Raw genomic sequence first — 9,979 nt, 5'->3', positions numbered from 1 at the left:
CATGCATGCCACCTAGAAAAAATAGATGAAATGATACGTTATTAAAAAATGAAGAAATAATAGAGTAACATAATATGTTACCATCACTTAGCGGTTCACAATAGAAAATGACTATATAAAGTAGAAAAATCAGGTCTCATACATTAATACCCCGTGATAACATGCGCCATGGTATATGTTGCTATCCACTTTATTGGTCTTAGGTGGAATTCCTAATAGGCATGTACATATAGTATGGATTGGTTGTTTATGTGGTTGCCTCGATTGGTCCCGAATGTTCAATATGTGACTAGATGGGAATTCAAATGTGTATGATTGTTGTCTACAACCATTGGCCTATGTGAAAGTATATCATAAATTTATATGTTTAATTAGTTTGAACATGAATGGAAAGTTCTACTCCTAATTTATCTTAGAATATAGATATAAAATTCAATAGAGTTCGTATGGAAGTAAAACTAATCAATGTTATTACACTAGTGGAGAAATGACAAATGTAGTGGTATGTCAAAATCGTGTTAGTGGTGTGTATGTGGCACATCACACAAATGTGGTGCAACTGGTACAAGTTACTAGTGGTGTGCCATCCTCATGCCACTAGTAAAGTATATATACCTTATGGTGAAGTTAATTGGTTGTTGTGATCTTCTATATGATACTGTATATTCATGATTTCCCTTTGATATATAGGCATCAAGAAACGCGCGGCACAGAACATCGATCATAGTTGTGGTTGTGGCACACGAACAGAGTGCAAAATTAAGGCAGGCGGACGTACTGCTGCAGCTCAGAAGAAGAGATGATAGGGTGGGGAGACGTGTACAAGGTGGTGGGCGGCATGGCGCCGCTCTACTTCGCCCTTGGCCTCGGCTACTGCTCGGTGCGGCGGTGGAAGCTCTACACGCGAGACCAATGCGACGCCTTGAACCATCTCGCCACCTACTTCGCCGTACCCTTCTTCGCCTTCGACTTGGCGGTGCGCATGGACCCCTACGCCCTCAACTACCGCGTCTTGGCAGCGGACGCGCTCTCCAAGCTTGTCATTGTGCTTGCCCTCGCCGCCTGGGCCATCATCGCATGGACCACGCGATGCGGCGGCGCCGGAGGCAGCGGCCGGGACCGGGAGTTCGTCTCTTCCTGGTGCATTACCGGCTACTCGCTTACGGCCCTCAACAACTCGCTCGTTGTGGGGGTGCCGCTGATGGAAGGCATGTTTGGTGAGTGGGGGCGCAACCCCATCGTGCAGATATCGGTGCCGCAGTTCGTCTTCTACTTCCCTCTGCTGCTGCTAGCGTTCGAGGTGAGACGAGCCAGCGGTGGCGCTTGGAAGCCGGGCGAGGACGTGCAGGCGAGGGACGACGTGGAGGGCGGCCTGGAGGAGAGGAGGCCTGAGGTGCTTATCTGGCCGTTGCTCAGAGTGGTGTTGCTCAACATGACGAGGAATCCCAGCGTCTACGCCGGTGTCCTCGGGGTTGCATGGTCGTGTGTCACACACAGGTACGTATTTTGATTGTTTTAACCAATCAATACATAACCTCCGTTCATAAATATAAGTGTATTTTTAATTTTTATGATAAAATGGACATTCTTTACTTTTACCAACGTTATACAAAAACATAGAAATATTTATGGCATAAACAAAAAATTCAAGATGCATCTGCTGATACTAATTTCTATGTCCTAAATATTGCTATTTTTATAAAGTTAAGCAATCAAACTTTAAAAAAACACTTAGGAGAAAACTTAAAAATACACATATTCATGGATGGAGGGATTAATTAAGTAACTAGCTGGAGGAATCCCGACCGTACGTGTATCTGTTAACTATGTGATATTATGTACTCCATCCGATCTGAAATAAGCGTTGGACATGATACTTTACAAAACCACCATCAAGTTTTATTTTCTCTCAACTCGCGTACTCCACGCTCTATCTCCTCGCTCCCGCAATTCTTGCCTCGCCATTTCCCTAGGCCATGGCCGGCAGCTCGAAAGTTTGATTCCAACCACCCCCATTCATCATAGAGCATTGGAAGATCCGCCTTGTCGAGCTAGGGCTCTCCAAATCGCCCCTAGTTTCGCCGATTCCCAACTCCGGCCATCGGTCAATTTCTTCGATTTCGGCAGCTCCGGGCGTTCTCTTGCCTTGTTGATCCTCCATTGACCTTCCTCGTTCCCCATCCTCTCGGTCCATTCGTCCATCTGCTTCCCCTTCCCAATGACCCCATCGGCGTTAACCTCCTTTCTCTCTCGCAGATTTTCGCCATCGGTGGCTCTCCGGTGAACTTCCGGCGCAAAGCCCACCCTCTCCAGGTTTTGTGTGAAGGTCTTCATAGTTCACGCCTGCTCCCGCTCCCTGTCTCGCTCTGGAACACGAAATCCGTGCTCAACATGCTCTCTGACATGGCCGCTTCGAGCCATGCTAGAAATTATTTTCCTGAATTTAGAAGGGCTTAAGCGCAAAACGTATTTGTATTAGTCTCCCAACACTTTTTTAGGATCGGAGGGAGTATTATTTTACCCTTACAGTTGCACTGATATATTATTTTTAAATCCCCCACCGCAAAGAACTAAAAGAAAGCATTTTATCTAAAATAAATAAAGAAACATAATTTTCATCCTTAGAAGCAATGTGATTTTATGCTTAGTGTCAAATGATTCTAAGTGTTTCTTCACGTTATCATGGGACATTAACTTGTGCATATGTTCATGAAATGCTACTCGCACTTTACACACTCTTATGTGCTTGCACTGGTTTCAACTGACTTTATTATTCTTGCACATACATCAGACTTCTTATCCTGTAGAATTTTATATACAAATCGCCACTTTCATATAAATGTATCCTGAAACTTTAAGTTTCTATGAATTTTATACGGAGTTTAATTATATAAAAGCAAATTGATTATGATTATGCTTTGTGTAATTAATAAATGTGTATCCTTTATCCCCTGGTCAGATAGTCATGTAAATAGCTCATCTATTGTTTTGGTGCTACCATATTTCTACTGATGCTCATGTCGGTACATTTGTACATGTATACTTAGACCTACCATAGTGTGGGTAACATAAATAGTAACATGCATGCCACCTAGAAAAAATAGATGACATGAAATTATTAAAAAATAAAGAAACAACAGAGTAACATAATATGTTACCATCACCTAGAGGTTCACAATAGAATAGATAATTACTATATAACGTAAAAAAAGGTCTCATATTTGCGCCATGGTATATGTTGCTATCCACTTTAGTGGTCTTAGGTGGAATTCCTAATATGCATGTACATATAGCATGGATTGGTTGGTTATGTGGTTGCCTCAGTTGGTTCCAAATGTTCAATTTATGAATATATGAGGAATTCAAATGTGTATCATTATTGTCTAGAACCATTAGCCTATGTGAAGGATATCATAAATTTATATGTTTAATTATTTTGAACATGAATGAAAGTTTATATATAATTATCTTAGAATATTGATATACAATTCAATAGAGTTTGTATGGAAGTAAAATTAATCAATGTTATTATATATTTCGGATATATACATACATACATACACTACTCGAGAAATTACTAATATATATAGTGGTATGCCAAAATCAGTGTTAGTGGTGTGTACGTATGTGGTACACCAATAATATGGTGCAAATGGTACACGTTACTAGTGGTGTGCTAGCCTCATGCCACTAGTAACATATATACTAGTGGTGTGCAAGTATAACAAGCCACTAGTAACATATATAATGTTGTTGTGCAAGTATGACAAGACACTAGTAACAGAAATAGGAGCGGCGTGCCACTGCAGTAGCAATGTGATTCCAAAAATAGAAGAAAACTGCTACCTTTATTGAATTTAGCAACAAAAATAGCATATAACTAGCTAGAGTAGCATATTGTTGACATTCATCAATCAACTAGCATATCACTACCTACCTAGCCATCTAGCCAGAGTCATCATCACTAGGCTCCTCGGAGTAATACAGAGTGATCATGTCATCATCTCTGGGGCCGCGGTCTTCAGATTCGGAAGAGAATGAGTTCTAGCGGGACTTATTAAAGAAATATATGGTGTCATAACCATGGCCGAGATAAAACTTCCACCTTGTCTCAACTTTCATCCCGTAGAGTTCTACAAGTTCTCTCCAACCTAGGCAACTAAAATAGGATCGGTCTACCTCGTTAATGACTTGAACCCTACCGATCCTTGTGGGCACTATCGGCTATACAAGGTAAAATCAAATGGTTCTTGGTAAAAAAAAATTGTCTGTGTTGACACGGTCCATGAAGTCACATATTGTGCTGTAGGGATGGCCTGAGAAAAAAAAATAAGAAAACAAGAATTTGCTAGAAATTTCATGGGAGAAACTATAAACAACTCAGGCACAACATGTTGACTTAGAACATACCGTCCTAGTTTCAAATTTCTAGCAAGCGTTATGAAAAACTTCTTATCGTTGAACTTGGTGTAGCCACAATGAACGCACATGGGATCCATCTGGTGAATAATCACGTTTATAAAGATTAAAGAAAGGAACATTAAGTAGTTCTAAACTCTAGCATTATATGTTTCATATTAAACATAAGATATTGTAACCTCTTGTAAGATCAGTTGCATATTAAGCATAAAACATTATAAACTCTAGTTCGATAAGTTGCGTATTAAACATAAAACAGCCTATAATTTAGAAACTTGCTCTAGTGCCTAAATATCTCTAGAGCTCCTCATCCTCCTCGAGCTCATCCTAGTCTCGATGGCATTCGATTCATCAAAAGACCACTAGGTGTCCTCCGGCTCGTCCCGCTGGCATGAGACAGTGGGGTTGGCCTCCTGACCATCCTGCTAGTGCACCCGCGCCGTCAGACCCAAACACCTGGTGGTTGTATGCCACCACAAGAGGATCATTGGAGTAATGCACCACGTAGGGCCCTATACTTCTTCTCGACCTCTTAGTGGCTAGGCTGATATCAAAGCACGCTACTCAGTCATAGCCGTGCACTGCCATCTCTAGGGTCTTCCACGTGCCAACCTAAGGCTTCTTCCCACCACTATGATCTCCATCCCTACGTGGGTGACTTCTTCACCTTCTTTCACATACCATGGAACTGCTGCTGCTCCATGTTATGCAGGGTATCGAGACCTAACAAAAAATAAGTAAAAATTAGTTATTAAAATTGACGAAAAATTGTTATGATCTTTAATAAATATCGGACATATTGAGGGCCACAATTTTAATGAAAAAAACGTTTTTCCAAAATGTTGGTTGTCATTTTGAACATCTTCCAAACAACTACGTTTAAACAATAATAGTACATAACAAGATTGTGACGAAAAAATTCTACTAAATCTAGTATAATCTAAATCACAATATTATAAATTCAATAATCTAAAATGTAAATCTATATTGTACACTAAACACTAGACATTTTAAAATGTTTCTAAAATCTGAATCCACAATGTTTTTAGTTCCACTAATCTAAAAAATATATATATCAACATTAGACACATTACAATTTTTCTAAACCTTCAAATTACTAAATCAATTAAAAACAGAGGAGGGGAGGCTCACCTCGACTGGGATGTAGGAAACCGGCAAGGATGCTGGTGTGCTGATTTGGTGATGAGGACGCAGCGGTGACAACGCGGCGAGGAAGCGGGTGTGGCAAGGAGAGCCTGGAAGATTGCGGGAGATGTGGGGCCGCAAGAGAGTAGCATCCGGTTGTGGAGGCAGTGACGTGAGAGAGGAGCATCTGGTGGCAGCAGGGGGTGCTAGGGTTTGGGGATGAGGATGAGGAGAGCGGCTGGATAGTGAGTATGGGAGGCCAGCCATGGGTATGGTGTGGTGTGGTCGCACGTAGCCTAGCTATGCTGGGCAGGGCGGTGACCATGTCACTAGTAAGGAAATGCTAGTGATGTGACCACGGTGTTTTCTTTGGCAGGAACGCCACCCGTAAGTAACTAGGTAGCATTGTGCACCTAAACACCACTATTATTTTTTCCCTATAGGACTGTTGGTCCCACTTACCAATGGTGTTTTCTTTGGCAGACACACCACCAGTAAGTAACTAGGTGGCACCATGCACCTAAACACGTCATTGATATTTTGAGAAAATACCATGTGGTGTTCCCATCGTAATGCGCCACTAATGATTTGTCGCCTATAAGGGTTTACCTACTACTGACATCTACCATCTAGTATAATTACTCCTTTTGAATATCTTCTATTTGCAATCTCTTGGTTCTTCAGATAATGGCATACATATCTACCGAAAATTTTCAGCTATTTTATTTATTTATTTATTTTATTTTAAATGTCCTCTTTTGCATTGATATGTGTGGACAAAAATAACATGTATTAGAAAACATTACAATGTTATTGATCATACAGTTTGAACGGAGATCAAGATAGAACTAACTTTCCCTTGTATGATCAAAGCTTAAGGGCTAAAATAAAACCGGCCATCACTTTGAACCTATGCACTTCTTGCACTTACTCATAGCCTCCGCGTTGGGCGAGGGACCAGGTAGGTCTGTGGCGGCTTGGAACGGTTGATGTCGAGGTGGTTGCCCCCCGAGCGGTTGGAGATGTTGTTGGGCACACTACTCTCTCGGGCATGCGCGTCCAGGTCAGATCTGGTCAGGCGGGCTTGGGTCTAGCGCATCCCCGCGGTATGTGGCTAGTTCTCTCCAGGCCGTTGCCGATGCGCAGGGGCATGGACGGCAGGGGCAGCGACTCTGGATGGAGAGGCTGCATGTCTAGCCCAGCGGCGGCGAGCAACACTGCGGCGGTGGTGGCACATCCCCTTGGCTACTTGGGCAGTGTTGGGAGGGCGACGGGTACTCCTGGTGTTGTTGTCGTCGTGGTGGTGGTACCCTGGCTAGACTTGGAGAACTCAAGTTGGTGGCACCGTCCCTCCTTTGGGTGGCACGATTGACGTGGTCCTATGCGAAAGCTCTGGCTACAGCACCGGCGGTGGTGACACCTATCGGTATCGTATCCCTCCTTGTGGGCGTTGTTGTTGGTATCCTCCATGTGGCTGGGTTCCGGATGAAAACCCTGGTCCGTTTTTCGGACTCGACATCAGCGGTGCAACACGATGTTACCCTATTTTTGTAAGAGGGTTCCTCACTACCTTGTATTGATTCAGGATTTATTTATAAAACAGGAAAAAAATGCTATTTCGAGGTATTAGAATGCATGTAATATAATTTTATTCTATTTTTGTCACAGGCCACCTTGTTCTTAATAATGAAAAGGAAAATATTTTGCCTGTTTTCAAAAAAGGACTATTCCGTTTGATTTTCATTTGTACCATGATTTTTCACAATATTTATTCATTTCCTAAAATATTGTCCGTTTCTTTGAACCCCGCATCACTTCAGAAATTTGTTTGATACCACTTAGCATTCGTCTGAACTTTTCATTATTCATTACTTAATTTTGTGCACATATAGGTGGCACATCGAGACTCCAAGCATCATTGAGGGTTCGGTGTTGATCATATCAAGGACGGGGCTTGGACTCCGCATGTTCAGCATCGGTATGCTAGAAGCAGTAGATAAGTAGGGCAGAACAATCACAAGAAAAGATGAGTAGAATATATATTTTGCATTAACCAGGTGAACTGCAGGCCAGTTCATGGCGCTGCAGGAGAGGATCATCGCCTGCGGGACTAGCCTGACCGCGCTGGGCATGGTGCTGCGATTCATCGCCGGCCCAGCTGCCACTGCCGCGGCAGCGGCTGCTCTGGGGCTCCGTGGAGACGTCCTGCGTGCTACCATCATACAGGTAATTATCCTGCATGAAGCTACGGCGCGATTGCATAAACCTGAATGATCACTGAATGTTCTTGCCACTTATGGTGATTATTGTCCACAGGCCGCCCTTCCTCAATCCATCACTGCGTTTGGGTACGCGAGGGTGTATGGCCTGCACGCTGATGTACTTAGCACCGGGTAAGTTGTTATGTGTTGGGTGAATTAGCTTAATAGTATAAGCAAATCCTCTTGTTTCGGTAAATGAATGTGTATCTTTTTGTTGAATCTTCCAGGGTAATATTTGGGACATTGGTGTCGCTGCCCGTGTTAATTCTATATAATATTGCTCTGGGCTTTGTTTGATAAAGCATGCCAAGAATCACCACCTTCCTTCGGATTGGGAGATGAGTAAATTGCATATACTCTGAAACCTAAGGTGTAACCACTGGTAGAAAAACGGCCATTGGTCGCGGTTCGTAACTGCCATTAGTCGCGGTTGCGCAACCGCGACCAATTATGCGCGACTAAAGGCCCCCCCCTTTAGTCGCGGTTCGTACGAACCGCGACTAAAGGCCCATACACGTGGGCGGCAGGCGAGCGCCAGGGCGGAGGACCTTTAGTCGCGGTTCTTCTGGCCAACCGCGACTAAAGGCCTCCGTAGGTTTAGGGTTTTAGCCCCCTGATACGTCTCCGACGTATCGATAATTTCTTATGTTCTATGCCATATTATTGATGATACCTACATGTTTTATGCACACTTTATGTCATATTCGTGCATTTTCTGGAACTAACCTATTAACAAGATGCCGAAGTGCCGGTTCTCGTTTTCTGCTGTTTTTGGTTTCGAAATCCTAGTAACGAAATATTCTCGGAATTGGACGAAACGAAGACCTAGGTTCCTATTTTCACCGGAAGCATCCGGAACACCCGGGAAGGACCGGAGGGGGGCACCGGGCCCCCGGACCATAGGCCGGCGCGGCCCGGGCCCCGGCCGCGCCGCCATATGGTGTGGCCACCCCTTCGACCCTCTCGCGCCGCCTCTTCGCCTATATAAAGCCTCCGTCGCGAAAACCCTGATGCGAAGAACCACGATACGGAAAACCTTACAGAGCCGCCGCCATCGCGAAGCCAAGATCTGGGGGACAGGAGTCTCTGTTCCGGCACCCTGCCGGAGCGGGGAAGTGCCCCCGGAAGGCTTCTCCATCGACACCGCTGCCATCTCCACCGCCATCTTCATCACCGCTGCTGCTCCCATGAGGAGGGAGTAGTTCTCCATCGAGGCTCGGGGCTGTACCGGTAGCTATGTGGTTCATCTCTCTCCTATGTGCTTCAATACAATAATCTCATGAGCTGCCTTACATGATTGAGATTCATATGATGATGCTTGTAATCTAGATGTCATTATGCTAGTCAAGTGAGTTTTACTTATGTGATCTCCGGAGACTCCTTGTCCCACGTGTGTAAAGGTGACGAGTGTGTGCACCGTGTGGGTCTCTTAGGCTATATTTCACAGAATACTTATTCACTGTTGAATGGCATAGTGAGGTGCTTATTTATATCTCTTTATGATTGCAATGTGTTTGTATCACAATTTATCTATGTGCTACTCTAGCAATGTTATTAAAGTAGTTTTATTCCTCCTGCACGTGTGCAAAGGAGACAGTGTGTGCACCGTGTTAGTACTTGGTTTATGCTATGATCATGATCTCTTGTAGATTGCGAAGTTAACTATTGCTATGATAATATTGATGTGATCTATTCCTCCTACATATGCATGAAGGTGATATTGTGCATGCTATGCTAGTACTTGGTTTAGTCTTTTGATCTATCTTACACTAAAGGTTACTAAAATATGAGCATTATTGTGGAGCTTGTTAACTCCGGCATTGAGGGTTCGTGTAATCCTACGCAATGTGTTCATCATCCAACAAAAGTGTAGAGTATGCATTTATCTATTCTGTTATGTGATCAATGTTGAGAGTGTCCACTAGTGAAAGTGTAATCCCTAGGCCTTGTTCCTAAATACTTGCTATCGCTGCTTGTTTACTCGTTCGTTGCGTTACTACCGCTGCGTTACTATCTGCTTGTTTACTCGTCTCGGGCAAAGCACTTTTCTGGTGCCGTTGCTACTACTTATTCATACCACCTGTATTTCACTATCTCTTCGCCGAACTAGTGCACCTATTAGGTGTGTTGGCGACACAAGAGACTTCTTGCTT

The 9,979-nt window shown here is 43.6% G+C and overlaps 1 protein-coding gene across 2 annotated transcripts; it reads left to right on the top strand.

The window, feature by feature from the left end:
• The first annotated feature begins 799 nt into the window (after window positions 1-799).
• On the top strand, window positions 800-8,123 carry LOC124651154 (probable auxin efflux carrier component 5b). Of its 2 annotated transcripts, XM_047190285.1 has the most exons (6): window positions 800-1,329; window positions 1,441-1,497; window positions 7,458-7,543; window positions 7,634-7,791; window positions 7,882-7,958; window positions 8,054-8,123. In XM_047190285.1, exons 1-6 carry the CDS (start codon window positions 800-802, stop codon window positions 8,121-8,123), a joined length of 978 nt encoding a protein of 325 aa, XP_047046241.1. The 2 variants fall into 2 exon arrangements, with proteins under 2 accessions (XP_047046241.1, XP_047046240.1); XM_047190284.1 differs by having other exon boundaries at window positions 800-1,497.
• The last annotated feature ends 1,856 nt before the right edge of the window (window positions 8,124-9,979 follow it).

The sequence above is a fragment of the Lolium rigidum genome, chromosome 5, assembly GCF_022539505.1.
Source record: "Lolium rigidum isolate FL_2022 chromosome 5, APGP_CSIRO_Lrig_0.1, whole genome shotgun sequence".
NCBI lineage: Eukaryota > Viridiplantae > Streptophyta > Magnoliopsida > Poales > Poaceae > Lolium > Lolium rigidum.
The sequence above is the reverse complement of the archived record's forward strand: the minus strand, read 5'-3'. Positions and strand labels throughout refer to the sequence as shown.

Bases quoted from the DNA above. Each gene is read 5' to 3' on its own strand.
- LOC124651154 (XM_047190284.1), top strand. From the start codon at position 800: ATGATAGGGTGGGGAGACGTGTACAAGGTGGTGGGCGGCATGGCGCCG. The intron at 1,498-7,457 runs GTACGTATTTTG...GTGCACATATAG, and splicing joins TGGTCGTGTGTCACACACAG to GTGGCACATCGAGACTCCAA. The intron at 7,544-7,633 runs GTATGCTAGAAG...GGTGAACTGCAG, and splicing joins ACTCCGCATGTTCAGCATCG to GCCAGTTCATGGCGCTGCAG.